The sequence below is a fragment of the Sciurus vulgaris genome, assembly GCF_902686455.1.
Source record: "Sciurus vulgaris genome assembly, chromosome: 3".
NCBI classification, from domain to species: domain Eukaryota; kingdom Metazoa; phylum Chordata; class Mammalia; order Rodentia; family Sciuridae; genus Sciurus; species Sciurus vulgaris.
In genome coordinates this window covers 40,068,787-40,085,186 of record NC_136463.1, presented here as the reverse complement: position 1 = coordinate 40,085,186, position 16,400 = coordinate 40,068,787, and the positions used below count along the sequence as shown (strand labels likewise).

The window sequence follows — 16,400 nt, the reverse complement described above, 5'->3', positions numbered from 1 at the left end:
TGTCTGCCCACGGGCCCTGAGCAGGTACCCCCAGCCTCATAAATGGATGCAATTAACATTTATTAAGCACCCACTGTATGCCATACCTGGCGCTATGCACAGCTTATTCAGCTCCCCACAGTCAGTGCTGGCCACTCATTCAGACAATGTCACTCTTTCAACAAACACTGACTGAGGGCCCACAATGCGCGAGGCCCTGTTCCAAGCACTGGGGCAGAGCAGGAGCAATCCTGTGTCTGCGATCCTGGTGGCGTCATGTCTAGTGGACAGGAACCACATGGGCTCACTGTGGAAAGTCAGGTGGCAATAAAAGCTATGAAGAAAATAAGTCAAGAAAGGGGACAGAGAGAGACCAAGGGGACTGGAACATGCTACTGTAGATGGGACAGCCAGGGCAGATGGCCCCTAACAAAGACTGGAGAGAGAGACCAGGAGAGAGATGAACACTAGGCGGAGGGGACAGTACATGCAGTGGCCCAAGGCAGAAACATTTGCTCAGCAGATTCTGAGAACAGCAAGGGCGCTTTGAACGATCCAGGATCTTGGTTGTGCCAGACCACTTCTCTCCCCGGGGGGAAGATGGGGACATGCAAACATGCCTCCCCAATCCCTTCCTTCACGCCCCTCTGAGTCCGGTGGCCATCTGGTGACCTCTGCCCCCACTGTGCCTTCCAAGGGGTCCAGATGGTCTGCCGTGAAGTTGGGCTGATGAGAGGCAAATGGAACTAAGTGCCACTTAGCAGCTTCTGGGGTCTCCTGGGGACGGCTACCAAGGGCAGGGTCACTGTTCCGACACTCCACCCTCCACCTCAGCCTGTCCCACCTGCCCTGCATACTGACCACTCACATTCTCCTGACCACAGCAGCCCTCCTCGCAGCCCAGAGGGACAAGCATGGTGTCCCGTCCCTGCCTCGGGCCCAGTACTCAGAGGCCCTGGATATTCCCACCACATGATGCCTCATTCCCCCAGGGCTGCTTTACAGTTCTCAGAGCATGTCCTACCCCTGGGTCTTTTAGCTACTGTCAACATCTCTGTGAGGTGGGTGGGACCCATGTCACCAGTGAAAGTTTAGAGATGGAATCCGAGGCTCCAAATGGGAAGCAACTTGCCCAGGACTCTGGCAGGGAGAGGCCTTAATGATCCCACAGCCTATTCCCCTGCTTCCTGCTGCTTCCAAAGCAGTTGATTGGCTGCTGTGGCCTGACTCAGGACACTACCCTGGATATCCATGTGCACACTTTGAGGCCAGTCCCCCCAAGCTGTAAGGACGTGTTCTGAGATTCCAGGTGCCAATCAGGAAGGTTTTTCTTATCTCTGCAAACATCTTCCTGACCCCATCTTGGACTCCACTGCCCGCTTCCACCCCAGTGACTCCTGGCTCTGCCAGCTGCAGGGTGTCTGTCGTCAGGAAAGAGTCACCTGCAAACTGAGGTCTCTTGGGAATATGGTGAGGCTGTCTGTTGGCAAAAGCATGGGCTACCCAGAGGACCAGGGACCAGCATGTTCCCAGTGGGTCCTCAGGGCTGCTCAGGAGGAACCTTAAGGAGTGGAGAGACCAAGAACCACTCCTCCTACAGCAAGTGACCCCAAGGGCCTCCGCTCAAGCCAATTGCCTTATTTTGTTGAATGAAAAAATGAAACAGCAGATTTTTAAAAAATAGGATGGAGACACTGGACCCTCAGGTGAAGGAATTTTTAGTTCATTACTTTCATGAGGAATTAAGTATGAATGTTTGTGGAACTGTCAAAGTTCCAGGGAGAGTGATAAAATGATAAAAATGCATAAACGACAAGAAAGTCTGGCGCTGGCTAGGGGTCTCTCCCTTGAACAGAGGTATCTGCAGATGGCTCAGTGGAGATCAGCAGGGACTTGTTGAAGCCTTGCTTGATGCAAGCCGTGTAGATAACCAACTTCCACCCAAAGCAGGATGTGAGAGGACCCCAGAGAGAAGGACAACGCTCTGAGGGAATTCCCAGAGCTGAGGCACATCCTGAAGGCTTCCTGGAGAAGGTGGCATTGGCACTGGGCCTGGAGGAAGATTCAGATTTGAATAAGGAGAGGGCTGGATGCAGAGGGTACAAAGGAGGGGCCATCAGCAACACCAGGGGGCAGTAAGGACAGTGAGTCTCCTGGTCGCCCTGCAGGAAGGGCTCAAGAAGAGGAGTCCTAGGGGAAAGAGGGTCCTGGGACCACAAGTAGAGGGCCCTATGAGGTGGGTCTGGGCTTTATTTTGTAAGCATACTACAGGAGAAATTCCTTAATGATACCTACCCACACTTGCATTGAGCTGCACAATTGATAGGGGGTCTCCTTACTAGGTTCTCAAACACAGAACAAATAACAGCATGGCGTCCGGTGAACCAGCATTGTTATCACCCAGATCTTAAAGTTGATGAATGGGACTCGGAGAGTTTATGTGAAGCTCCAGAAAAGAATCTCAGACTTTAGGTCTCCACTGTGGGTCCTACCTGTCCCCTGACAGTGCCATCATACTCTGAAACAGGTCACTAAGTTCTGGCCTGTCCGGGAGAAGGACCTCTCTGGCTGCTGTGTCAGGGGAGCAGGGAATGTCAGGAGCCAGAGAGTAGGTGAGAGAAAGTGAGGGGGGACCCAGTTAGGCATGGCGACAGGAGTGAGGCCTGACCTGGGGCTGGGTCCTGGGGACAGAGGACAGCCCAGGACAAAGCAACTGGCCAGGAGGCAAAATTGCTAGAACTTGGCAGCTTCCTGGGTAGGTGGGGCAAGGCTCAGAAGGAGGAAGGAACCAAACACAAGACCCACATTTATTTCTGGGAGACTGAAGATAAAATTCCCTGTTTATATAGTGTATGATAAGAGGGAGTAAGGGAAATCAGGGGGTCCCTGGGGAACCCAACACCATCTGAGACTACTGATGCAGGAAAGGACTGGGGTTTGAGAGCCAAGTGGCTTCAGGTTCATATCCTGCTCCTGACCTTTTTGCTCACGTGACTCTGGTAAGTTATTTAAGTGCCCCACACTTCAGTTCCTTTATCTGTAAAGTGTAAGTGTAGGTACTCAAAAAAGAAGTTATTGACAGGAAAGTGATTGAGTGGATGGTGATCATAACATGCCCACCTCCAAGGACAGAACTGAGGATCAAACAAGCTAACACTGTCTGAGCGCAGGCACTGAGCACAGAGCTCAGCATGCGGGGAAGAGTTACACTTCTCAGCCGCCAGAGCTGCTCAGCCCTGTGGGCACCCGACTTCAGAAGGTTCTCACCTGGCACTTTGAGGCAGAAACAATTTTGAGGCTCATTTGGCAGGTCTTGAGGTTTCAGGGCACCAGGGGATGCAACCTCACCAAAGCTTCACAAGGCTTTGTGATGGGATTGGCTTTACCCTGCGGTTGAAGAGGGAAAAAATGAAGAGAGGGTGATCGGGTCATTAACACCACAGCCAAGGTGGTGCCAGGCTGGGTGCCCCACAGCAGGGCCCTGAACCACCAAAGACGGTGGACCAGGCTGAGCCGGGGTGCCTGGGGAGCAGAGGCCCTCTGTGGGGGTGGGGGCAGGCAGCCAGGGACTGGTGTGAGCTCACCTCTCCTGACCACTCTGGGCCTCTCTGGTCTCTGTCCCCAGCCTCCAGCCGCTCCCACCCCGCCAGTCCCAGCCCACCTGGGGCACAGGCCAGCCCGGTGCTGCCTGTCAGCTACCGCCTGTCACACACGCGTCTGGCCTTCTTCCTGCGGGAGGCTCGGCCACCATCGCCCACGGTGGCCAACAGCTCCTTACAGCGCTCCGAGCCCTTCGTGGTATTCCAGACCAAGGAGCTGCCGGTCCTCAACGTCTCCCTGGGACCCTTCAGCACCAGCCAGGTGGTAGCGCGGGAGCTCCTGCAGCCATCCAGCACCCTGGACATCCCCGAGCGCCTGACGGTCAACTGGAAGGTGCGGGCCTTCATCGTCCGCGCCCGAGTGCCCGCCTCGCAGCCCGTGGCGCAGGTGCTCTTCTATGTGGCCGGCAGGGACTGGGATGACTTTGGCGTCACCGAGCGACTGCCCTGTGTCCGCCTGCATGCCTTCAGGGATGCCCGAGAGGTCAAGAGCTCCTGTCGTCTCAGCGGGGGATTGGCCACCTGTCTCGTGCGGGCCGAGCTGCCCTTGGCCTGGTTTGGACCCCCAGCCCCCGCAGTGCCCCCGAGCGCCCGCCGCAAGTCCCCAGATGGGCTAGAGCCGGAGGCTGCGGGGGAGAGCCAGCAGGCTGAGCTCTACTACACCCTCCACGCCCCGGATGCGGCGGGGGGCTGCGGGGGCTCAAGGCGCGCACCTGGGCAGGGGATGGGGGCCCGCGCTGAGAGCCCTACTCAGCACCCCTTGCTGCGCATCGGGAGCATCAGCCTCTTCCGACCGCCACCCCGGAGGGCGCTGCAGGAGCATAGGCTGGACAGTAACCTGATGATCCGCCTGCCTGACCGGCCGCTCAAGCCTGGGGAGGTGCTGAGCATCCTCCTCTATCTGGCTCCCAACTCCTCCTCGCCCTCCAGCCCCAGCGTGGAGCATTTCACACTCAGGTAATGGGGTTATGGGTCAGGGGTCTAGTTTCCCTTCCAAGGTCAAATATATCCCTGACACCTTGTCCAGGTCCCAGCTGGATCCCTGTCCAGCATCCTAACCTCAGGTCTCCCACCTATGGCTTGAGCAACCTCAGGAGACAGTGCACTAGGTGAGCCCCCTGCCCCCACGTTCTTAACCCTTCTGAGAGCAATCAAAACCTCTGCCTCTCCTTGGTCTCAATGGAGTCACAGTCACAAGTAAAAGGCATAGCTAGTTTTCACAAACCTAGATAGAGGTCTGGAATGATGGGATGGAGCTGAAAGGGTCCAGGGACATCAGCTGTACAACTCACCCATTTTACAGATGAGGAAATAAAGGCCAGGGAGGAGACATGGAGATCAGAAAGCACCCCCTTGGCTAGTAGCCATAAGACCAACAGGTATAAGTGCCTGTTGGGACATTGGTCCCAGTCCTCGGGTTAAGAGAAAAAATTTTGAGTGTCCTGCTTTTTCTACACCTTGAGAAAGACGCAGTTCATGAATTCAAAAATGCTTAGATCATATCGCATCCCCACAAAACATGAAATTTCCCACTAGAAATGCATGATTTGAGTCATGGAGGGTGATTCTGACATAAAAAAGACCCCATAGACATGCCACCCCACAAGAGCAATATGCAGCTATATGGCGCCAGATTCCCAGACCCTTAAGTATAGGACTCAGGATCTCTTAGCTCACCTGTTCCTCCACCCCAACTCCAGCCTAGAGGTGGTAGCCAGGCAGGCAGCCTTTGGGTCCCAGCCTGACCCTCTCCCTCTTCTTCTTCCCCTTTTGTTCCAGGGTGAAAGCCAAAAAGGGTGTGACCCTTCTAGGTACCAAGTCACGGAGTGTCCAGTGGCACGTGACCTCAGAGCTGCTGACTGGGGCAAAGCACTCAACAGCCACTGTGGATGTGGCCTGGGCCCAGGGCACGCCCCTGCCCCCCTGGTGAGCTCTAGCTCTTTGCAGAGCAGACACCTAGAGGGGTAGGGGTCCTCAACGCAGGAGGCTGGGTTTGTGAAGGGATGGGACTTGGTGGATGGGAAATCTGCCGTCTGGGCCCCAAAGTGGGATCTTGGGGCCAGGTCACTTCGGGAGGGCTGAAGAGGCTCAGGGCCACAGAAGACAGCTGCTAAGGAGGGACGGGTCCCCACTGAGGGCTTCAGAGCTCTCAGACTTCTCCCAGCCTGTCCTCGTTCCCCTTCCTTCCCCTCCCTGGCAGGGAGGGCCAGGGCCCTCTGGAGATTCTGCAGCTAGACTTTGAGATGGAGAACTTCACCAGCCACTCCGTCAAGCGGAGAATCATGTGGCACATCGACTACCGTGGCCACGGGGCCCTACCTGACCTGGAGCGGGCAGTCACGGAGTTGACAGTCATCCAGCGAGATGTGCAAGCCATTCTGCCCCTGGCCATGGTGAGTGACTAGGTGACCAGGCTGGTGGATGCCTGTGTCTCTGTGTGGGAAGGCATGAGCGTGGCTGAGTGTGTGTGTGCTCGTAGGAGCCTGCCTCCAGCATCCAGGTGCGCACGTGTACAAGGGTGCAGGTGTGCACTCCTGGGAGGCAGACGGTGCTGGGGGGCAGAGGTGGGAGAAGTCACCCCGCAGGGGCTGCTCCGGGAGGTGCAGGAGTGGGGATGTGAGCAGTTGCTCCAAAGGAGCCATGGGTTTAGAAAGTGCAGGGGATGGTAAGGGCGGGGCGACTGGGACCAGCCCAGGGCACCTCGAGTAGCCAGGTGAATGCCTTGTGTATTACTGAGCATCCCGTGGGGCATGGAGGATGTTGGAGAGAGGAGGGTAGAAGGCTGGGGAACAGAGCCAGGCATTCCTGAGGCTCCTGCAGCAGTGAACAGACCCTCTGAGAAGGAGCACGAGCCTGGGTGGCAGCCCATCTCTGCCCATGTGCCCCAGTGTCCCCACGGGAAGGGTATGCCTCTGAGGAGTGGCAGCAGCCACAATCCAGGGCCTTGGTGGACATACCCTGGGAGAGAAAGGGACTACCGACAGAACCCCCTCCCCCTCTCCTCCTGCAGGATACAGAGATCATCAACACAGCCATCTTGACGGGCAGAACAGTGGCCATCCCTGTGAAAGTCATCGCCATTGAAGTGACAGGCCTTGTGCTAGATGTCTCCACCCTAGTGGAATGCGAGTCTGACAACGAGGACATCATCAAGGTGAGCTTCCTGGAGGCAGGTCCTCTGGACGACGATGGCGTTAGAGCTTCTGGGGGAGTGGAAACCCCAAACCAGAGTCGAGGTGGCTTATCTCACTCATCCTTAAGGACTGCACTTGAATCCTCCCTTCCCCTTCCACAACACCAGGCTCATGCATACTGAGTGGCAGCAGGCCTCTCGGAAACAGTCCATCCCCAAATCTCTTCCCCTCTGGGAGGTTCCCTCCCTCAGCCCCTGAGTACTGCCCCAGTCAGTCCTGGAGGGCTTCCTGGAGGAAGAGGGAGTTGACTGCTTGGCCATCCTGAAGGGAAAAGGCAGTGTTGACAACTCGAACTCAACACAGCAAGTCATTACTGAGCCCTGGGGTGTGGCACACTCTGGTCGAGGCAAGGGAGACAGGGGAGGTGGGCCCCTCATGACTGACCCTGAGCCCTGGGGCAATGGCACTCAGAGAGGAAGTCCTCAGAAGGTTGTAGACGAAGGTCCCCACTCTGCCACACCCCCTGACCCTGCAGGCCCCTCCCAGCTGCAGCTGTCCAGCAGGTCCTCCTCAGCCCAGAAAACAGGACACTCTTCTGACTTGGGTGGCCACTCGGTCACCTCCCTGTTTGCAAAGTTGAGATGGGGAGGAGACAGAGGAAGGAGGCAGGGGTCCTCTCTGCTCACCTGGGCGACCTGGTGCTCACTCTTTCCATGCCACTGAGTGTGCGGATCCTGGTGCTGCCCTCCATCCAGACCCTGGCAGAATGCTCTCCAGGGCAGTCAGAGCAGAGGCTCCGCGCCACACCCCATGGCCCCTGGCAGCAGCTTGGAAGCCTCGCCCCAGGCCGTGGGGCTTTCCGCCGCTGGCTGGCTGGAAAACCAATAAAGACACCTGCTCCCAGAAGACCTCGCCTGGCGCCTTTCCTTTTGCCCAGATTCCCCTCCCCTGGTGATAACTTTAGATACCGAAGGGAATTATCAAGGATTCTAAATGGGATTTGTTACGAATCTCGATGCAACACGCTCTGGTTCTTCATGGACTTTGCCAGCATTCTAAATGGAATCTGCCAGCCTGCAGATGGGATTCTCTGCTGCCCAGGTGGGAAATGAGCATTTCCGGCAGGGTTACTGTCCCCACTTTCCTCCACCCACCCTCTGAGATGAGGAAGGGATCTGGATGGTCCAGGGGCTCATCTCTGAGGATAAGCCACAGTCCCAGCACCCTGCCCTCACCTGCTGCAGAGACTCTGAGGATCCTCCACCCAATCCAGGTAGTGCATTCAGGGCATGTACCAGCAGGAGCGCCTGGGTGCCATGCACACAGGAGCCACTCCAGCATGTGCCAGGTGTGTGCGTGGGCACACTGAACACACACAGCCATCTGCGTTTGCCCTGAAGTACTGGCAGCAACCTCTCTGTGAGTGGGCACTGGTCTCCAGGAAGGATGTGCTCCTCAGGAGGCAGCCAGTTCCATCCAGGGACTCTCTAGGAATGCAGGTTGCTACTCAGGTGGGCATGCATTTGCCAAAGCCACACACTGGTGGCAAACATCCACAAGTCTGCATTTGGGCTTCTCTGAGTCGGATTTTTCCTCCCCGGTTTCCTCCCCTCCACACCTGGATAGTGCAGTTCCCTCACCTGAAATTAATCGATCGCCCACTCTCCTGGGGCAGCTGTGCCGCCGCACAAGCACAGAGGAGGTGTGGACCTGCCCCTCACCACTATCCCTTCCACCTCAACTTCCTCCTGCCCAGTGGATGGCCCTCTGTGCAGTGGAGGACTCTACCTGCCAGACACTTGGTTCCCCAGCTGTCAATCATAAAGGGCCCTGTGCGGCCCCTTAACCTGGAGCCTCCTCCATGGTATGGTTCTGCCAGGTCAGAAACAGCCCCTAGCAAAAACATTTGCAGGCTGGGCCCTATCAAGGAACAGTAGTCACAGAGGAAGGCTCTTTGGAGAAACAGGGAAGAAACTGGCATGTCCCAGTGGAATCAGTGCCTTCCCCCACCTGGCCACCTCCGCTTCTCTCTGCAGCAGCCCTCTGTGCCTTGCTTGCCACATGCAAGACCCCCACACTGCCCTGCAGGAAGACTTGCCAGGCAAGGCACATGGCTTTCTCCTCCTCTCCCTAGGTCTCCAGCAGCTGCGACTACGTATTTGTGAGTGGAAAGGAGTCTCGAGGGTCCATGAATGCCAGGGTCACCTTCCGCTACGATGTCCTCAGCGCCCCCTTGGAAATGACAGTCTGGGTCCCCAAGCTGCCTCTGCACATCGAGCTGTCAGATGCTCGCCTCAGCCAAGTGAAGGGCTGGAGGGTACCCATCCTCCCTGACCGCAGGTACAGCCCCTGCACACACAGGACTCTTGAGATGCTCACGGGCCAAGCTGCAGATGTGTATAGGGCCCCAGGTGAACCCATTCTGTGGGGCAGCTGTGAAATCAACAAACTTACTGAAGACCTACTGTGTGGTGGGTACTGACTGGTGTTTGAGATGTGGACCCTGCCAAGCTCTCAGTCCAGCAGGGAGGGCAGGGTCATGGACATGCCACAACACGACACTGCATGGGAAGCCCTGTGCACAGGGCATCAGGTGGCTCGACAAAGAAAACCTCTCCCTCCAGAAGCCAAGGCAGGCCTCTAGAAGTGTTGATCCTTGAGTTAGATTTTTTTTTTAAATTTATTTATTTGTTTGTTTTTGGATACTGGGGATTGAACCCAGGGGTGCTTTACCACTGAGCCACATTCTCAGCCCTTTTTATTTTTTTTATTTTGAGACAGGGGCTTACTAAGTTGCTTAGAGCCTCACTAAGTTGCTGAGGCTGGTCTCGAACTTGCAATCCTCCTGCCTCAGCCTCCCCAGCCACTGGGGTTACAGGTGTGCACTTGAGTTAAATCTTAAAGGATTTTCATCTTGCCCCAATTAGCATGTCTATTATCAAGAGTACAAGCAACGATAGGCATTGGCGAGGATGTGGGGAAAAGGTACACTCATACATTGCTGGTGGGGCTGCAAATTGGTGTAGCTACTCTGGAAAGCAGTGTGGAGATTCCTTAGAAAACTTGGTATGGGACCACCATTTGACCCAGCTATCCTACTCCTTGGTCTATACCCAAAGGACTTAAAATCAACATATTCCAGTGACACAGCTACATCAATGTTCATAGCTGCTCAATTCACAATAGCTAGATTGTAGAACCAACCTAGATGCCCTTCAATAGATGAATGGATAAACTGTGGTATATATACACAGTGGGAATATTATTCAGCCATAAAGAAGAATAAAATTATGGCATTTGCAGGTAAATGGACAGAGCTGAAGAATATCATGCTAAGTGAAATAAGCCAATCCCAAAAAACCAAAGGCCAAATGATTTCTCTGATAAGGGGATGATGATATATAATGGGGGGGGAGGCAAGAATGGAGGAAGGATGAATTATAATGAGGGGTGGGGAGAGTGTGAGGGGAAGGAAAAATAATAGAATGAGACAAACAACATTACCCTATGTACATGTATGATTACACAAATGGTGTGACTCTACTTCGTGTACAACCAGAGAAACAATAGTTGTACCCCATTTGTGTACAACAAATCAAAATATAAAAAGAAGGAAAATAAATACCTTACATCACTTATTCAAGAAAAAAATCTTGAAGGATGAGTAGAAAGGAGCTGGCTGGGGAGACAGGGTGAGAGAGCAGCCAAGTAGACCAAGCACAGCAGATGCACCAATACAGGACCACAGGCACCTGTGCCCAGCTGCCCCTGCCTGGCACACTGAGGGCAGATTCGTGAGCACGTGGACACAGGCACCATGATGCACGCCCGGCCCTCTTGATGTGGTGCAGGCTCACACACCTGAGTGCCCGTCTGCAGGGTGTGGACCTGTGTCCTCACCACGCTCCACCCACTCAGAGCTGCAGCAGAGAAGAGCCCAGCAGGAAGAGAAGCCAGGGAAGTGGCAGGCAGCTGGAAGTGGGGTGGAGAAGAAGCAGGTGGTCAAGGGAGACCAGGGTTGAGTTCAGTTCTGCAGAAACTTGCAAAAGCAAGGTCATACAGACCAGAGGCTCTCAAACCTGAATGTGAGCATGCCTCACCAGGGCATCCGCTAGAATGCAGCTGTGGATGGGGAAGGCCTGGTGAAGCCTGGGACTCTGCATTTCTGACCAGCCACTGAGTGATGGGAATGCTGCTTCGAGTAGTGAAGATAGAACGAACTCTGGAAACAGACAGCCTGGCTTCAATCCTGATTCAGTTATTTACTAGCTGTGCAAACTTGGGCTATTTACTTAACCTCTCTGTGCTTCATTTTCTTTACAAAATAAGCAAGATGATACTTCTCATAGGGTTGTTGTGAGGATTAAATTGTTAACATAGATGAAAGAGCACTGTGTGTGAACGAACACTTGAATTGGTTGATTCTGACAAAGTTCTAGCAAGCGTTCTCTCTGGAGCATGCCTTCCTGGCAAGGAACCTACTGATTTGAGCATCTTTTTCAATCTGCTAAGTTGAGAATTCCCCAAGTCATCAGGTCCCAGGTTCCCTTTAACTTAATGGCTTGTCAATTTGTTTCTCTCTTCTCACGTTTTATTAAAAGCAGCAAGGGGAAACCAGGCTGTACCTTCCAATCCTTACCTGGAAATCTCCTCAGTTAAGTTTCCAAGTTCATCGCTTGCAAGTTGTACACGATTCAGCTAGGCCTTCCAGCATCTATAACGAGAATCTCCTTTGCTACAGTTTAGAGTAGAGCACAGTACCAGGCTCATGCTTAGTGCTAAAAAAAGGCAGGAGTCATTACTGGGATCAAGTGCCCACTATTCTGAGGCTTGGGTTAGGGAGAAAAAGGCCAGAACTCCTGGACCAAACCCAGAGATGAAGGCCTGAGCCAGGAGGAGGTGCTGTTTGCAGGGCATCCCCCCCATGGGAGCTGGAAGAACCAGCAGGGCAAGGGTGAGGGTAGGGACTTGTCCAGATCAGATCCAGGGTGAGGTCTCTCAGCCCAGCCAGCCCTGACCTTGGTACATCCCCAACCCAGGTCAGCCCGGGAGAGCGAAGATGAGGAGGAGGAGGAAGAGGAGCGGCGGCAGAGCGTGAGCCGAGGCTGTACCCTGCAGTACCAGCATGCCACCCTGCAGGTCTTCACCCAGTTCCACACAACGTCGTCTGAGGGCACTGACCAGGTGGTCACCATGCTGGGCTCAGACTGGTTGGTGGAGGTCACTGACTTGGTCAGTGACTTCATGCGGGTCGGCGACCCCCGAGTAGCACACATGGTGGACAGCAGCACGCTGGCTGGACTGGAGCCAGGCACCACCCCCTTTAAGGTAGGCATGAGCTGTCTGAGCACAAAGGGGCAGTGCCAGGAGTCTGGTTTACCTGTGGGTGGAGAGATTGGAGCCCCACGAGCAACCCCAGCTGGTCCCCAGGACATGCTTCCTTTCCAAACTTTCACTCTGCCTGAAATTATATGACCCAAGGTCAAGGTCTTTCAGCTTCACCTTGGCAAAGGCTCTTACTGAATGTGGCATCAACCTCTGTCCAGCCCCCTATGGGGACAGGGGCTGCCCAGAGCCCTCCCTGACAGCAGGGGGAGGAGGTGTGGGATCAGGGGAGAACCAGCAGGTGCGGCGATCTGGAAACTCGACTTTGACCTTCCCCTCTGATCACTGGGTGTCTGGGTAGAAATCATTGATCTAAGAGATTATAAATAGTGACCCATGGGCTGGAATCTGCCTGCAGTCATATTTGGTTTATAAAATGATTGATCCAACATTTCAAAATTGAGAGGTTTTCTCATTTTAAAAAACAATCTAGATTTCTGGTTTTACAAAAAATGAATCTGGCAAAATTGAGCCTCTATCCCCACCTGGCCACAATCAGCAAGAGCCAATGAGTGTCCCCATTCGGTGAGCATGCGTTCTCTCTCCCATTGGCCACCTCTCCCTTTTGTCTCCCTGACATGGAGGCCAAACATGAGTTATTATTTACCACTACACAAGGGTTATTTTCCTCAAAATCAGCTCACCTCTCTCATCCATATTCCTCACTGGCTCCTGCGAGCCCCCCACCTCTTGTGACCCGCAGACCTCGGTTCCTGCTTGCAGACCTTAGGCAGAACCAGGTGCCTGCCCTATCACTCTGGACTCCTCTTCTGGCATCGTGGGGCATCCTCCCTGGGGAGGGACCTAGTGGGGGTTGCTGCTTTCCTGGCTCTCTCCTACCCCCACCCTGCTCTGCCTCAGGTGGTGTCCCCACTGACGGAGGCAGTGCTGGGGGAGACACTACTGACAGTGACAGAGGAGAAGGTCAGCATCACACAGCTGCAGGCCCAGGTGGTAGCCAGCCTGACCCTCTCCCTGCGGCCCAGCCCTGGGAGCAGCCACACCATCCTGGCCACCACAGCTGCACAGCAGACCCTCACCTTCCTCAAGCAGGTAACTTGCTGCCTGACCCACCAGCCAGGGAGTCAGGGCTCAGGGGCTCTGTCATGCCTTTATGTCATGAGCCCCCTAGTTAGGTCTTCAGGTGATGGAGGCTCTCTCTGCCCTCAGAAACCTACATGTCTGCCCTACCCCCTCCCTGCCCTGCACAGGGGTCTGGGCATCCTCTCCTGCACTTGTGACCCTGAGATCTTCCTATAGAGGCCGTCCCTCCTGGCTTCTCAGGAAGCCATCCCCAGGAAGTATCCCCAGCCATCTCTGGAGCGCCCTCTGTACACCAAGGGCACTGGCTATAGGACAAAGGTGGAAAGGTGACAGGCGGGAGCACAGGGGAGGTGAGAAGGTGGGCATCAAGCATGGAGCCAGGAGTCAGGATATAGGGGTCCTCTACCCCAAAGCTCCGCGCATGACCCAGGCCCATGGCTTCTCCCTGGGCTCTGCATCATCTGCAGGAAGGGTGATTCCCAGAAAGTTGTGACTTAGCAAGGAGGAGGCCTGGGGCCTGTATTATCATGAGCCAAGGGTTCGATGGGGTACCCCCAAGGTCAGGAATGGAGGTACAGGGCTATTCCTGCAGCAGAAGAGCAGACCTGAAGGCAGAACTTACCTTCAATTCAAGATGACAGGAGCAGTCTCTGGGGTAGTACCCGGCCTGGATGCCATGACTTGCCATTTACCCTCCACACAACCTGGGACAACTTGCACCCAGGTAATGACTCAAGTGCCTGCCACATGGCAGGCACAGTTTCCACTGGGAAGGCAACAGGGGCCAAGGACCCTTGATCGTTGCCCTCATAGCAATCAGGGCCCAACTAGGAAGCCCGTGGATCAGGCTCCCTGACTCCTGTCCCCTTCTCCCCCTGCAGGAAGCCCTTCTGAGCCTCTGGCTATCCTATAGTGATGGTACCACGGCCCCACTCTCCCTTTACAGCCCACGGGACTATGGGCTGCTGGTGAGCAGCCTGGATGAGCGGGTGGCCACAGTCACCCAGGATCGCGCCTTCCCGCTGGTGGTAGCTGAGGCGGAGGGGGCCGGGGAGCTGCTCCGCGCGGAGCTCACCATCGCTGAGAGCTGCCAGAAAACCAAGCGCAAGAGTGTGCTGGCCACGACGCCCGTGGGGCTGCGAGTGCACTTTGGGCGGGACGAAGAGGACCCCACTTATGACTACCCAGGCCCCAGCCAGCCAGGACCTGGCGGAGGTGAGGACGAGGCCCGGGGAGCTGGTCCACCAGGTACAGGGGGTCCTGCGCTGGCAGCCCCTGGACTGGGCACCTCTGCGGTGCCACCCACAGAAGACTTCTTGCCGCTGCCCACGGGCTTCCTGCAGATGCCCCGGGGTCTGACCGACCTGGAGATCGGCATGTACGCACTGCTGGGCGTCTTCTGCCTCGCCATCCTCGTCTTCCTCATCAACTGCATCGTTTTTGTGCTGCGCTACCGGCACAAGCGCATCCCGCCTGAGGGCCAGACCAGCATGGACCACTCTCACCACTGGGTGTTCCTGGGCAACGGGCAGCCGCTGCGGGTGCAAGGGGAGCTCTCGCCTCCTGCCGGCAACCCGCTGGAAACCGTGCCCGCCTGTTGCCACGGGGACCATCACAGTAGCGGAAGCTCACAGACCAGCGTCCAGAGCCAGGTGCACGGCCGCGGCGACGGCTCTTCGGGCGGCTCCGCCCGGGACCAGGCCGAGGACCCCGCCAGCTCTCCCACCTCCAAGCGCAAGCGGGTCAAGTTCACCACCTTCACTACACTGCCCTCGGAGGAGCTGGCCTATGACTCAGTGCCTGCTGGCGAAGAGGACGAGGAGGATGAAGAGGACCTGGGTTGGGGCTGCCCGGATGTGGCGGGTACCAAGCGGGCGACTCCGCCCCCTGACCTGCACAATTACATGCGCAGAATCAAAGAGATTGCTTAGAGGCAACAATCGGGGTGGCAGGATGACCCTACATGGTCTGCTTGGGTGGGACCCAGCAGGGACCCCCAGTTCACTCCGCAGGGCGGGCGGGTTGATTTTATACTCCCTGCCCCTGCAGCTTTGCTCTGAGCCGGTTGGTTGGCTCCCTACTCTGCCCGCCCCCCAACTTCCCCGGTTACCCTCTCCTGCCCCCTGAGCGTTGAGGGCCCCTTCCTCCTGTGGCTTGCAAGGAGGGAAGCAGTCCTGGCTCTGTTCTATCCTTTCCAAGCTTCAGCCGGCCTAGGCAGGCTGCCTGCCTCAGAAGTAGGGCCCTGAGGTCCAGCGTGGGGACCGCGGGCCCACATTGTGCTGGGCCCTGTCTCCCACTCCCCTGTCCTCTCCCGTGCCTGGAGGACCTGGGGAATCTTGTGTCACAGACTGCACAAAGACTTTTCTCAAACCAATATTCAGGGATTTCTGTCCTGCAGGGTGGGGAGGCAGGGGCTGCCTGCCTTGCCAAGGATCTTGCTGCAGACAAAACATTGGGGGGTCGGTGGACAGTCATGGCATCTGCTGGCCTCTGGGTGCCTCCCAGGGCCTAGAGCTGACTCTACAGAGGGGTCTGGTGCCAAACCAGCGCCTTCCTGGGTTCTCCTCAGGACTCCCTCCTGCCCCAAGGGCTGTGGACAGGGGCCCAAGCCAGAGGAGTCCCCAGTCCCTCTCTGACCAAACCAGATCCCAGAGCACTGTGGTCAGCAGGGCCCAGGGAGACCTGGGTGCCCCCTGCCTCCCCCACTGCAAGGTCAACACTACTGCGCCTTAGCCGCCTCTGCTCTGCTCACCACCCTTTCCCTCTGCACCACAGGGCAGGCAGCCACCACCACCCCACCCCCAGGAAAAAGCAATCCCTACAGGAGGAGATGAGGCCCCTGGGAGCACTGTAGGGGGCTGAGGGGCCGTGGAGGCTGAGGGAGCTGGCGCCTCCCCTGCCCCATCTCACAGCCACTTTTCTCTTGGGTTCTACCCACCACTGTGTTGGATTTTTCATAAATAAATGGAGGCCATCGGACTGGGGTGGGAGCAGTAACTCCCAGCAAGCAGACAGTACATGGTGGCTGTTTCGTTCTCTCCCTCATGTGTGCGGGCACAGACGCACACATGCACACACAGCACACCACATGACGTGAGGCCACATTGGCTGGCCCAGGTGCTGGTCCTGTTCTTCCTGCCCCAGCTTCCTTAGGCCCTCGGATGCCCTGTGGGTGCCTCCATCAAAGGACAAAGGATCCACAAACTGGCAATGTGCCTTACAAAGAGGTGGAGTCTGCCGTGGTTGGCTCTGTGGAGAA

General features: G+C 56.0%; 1 protein-coding gene across 1 annotated transcript in view; it reads left to right on the top strand.

Moving 5' to 3' along the window:
* TMEM132E (transmembrane protein 132E) overlaps positions 1 to 16,144 on the top strand; it is a 52,122-nt gene extending 35,978 nt beyond the window's left edge. The window contains exons 2-9 of the mRNA XM_079135414.1: positions 3,605 to 4,535; positions 5,358 to 5,504; positions 5,779 to 5,971; positions 6,589 to 6,732; positions 8,847 to 9,052; positions 11,752 to 12,040; positions 12,959 to 13,150; positions 14,023 to 16,144. Of these exons, the coding sequence (XP_078991540.1) occupies positions 3,605 to 4,535; positions 5,358 to 5,504; positions 5,779 to 5,971; positions 6,589 to 6,732; positions 8,847 to 9,052; positions 11,752 to 12,040; positions 12,959 to 13,150; positions 14,023 to 15,072 (3,152 nt within the window). The 3' untranslated portion in view covers positions 15,073 to 16,144. The remainder of the gene's footprint in view (positions 1 to 3,604; positions 4,536 to 5,357; positions 5,505 to 5,778; positions 5,972 to 6,588; positions 6,733 to 8,846; positions 9,053 to 11,751; positions 12,041 to 12,958; positions 13,151 to 14,022) is intronic.
* The last annotated feature ends 256 nt before the right edge of the window (positions 16,145 to 16,400 follow it).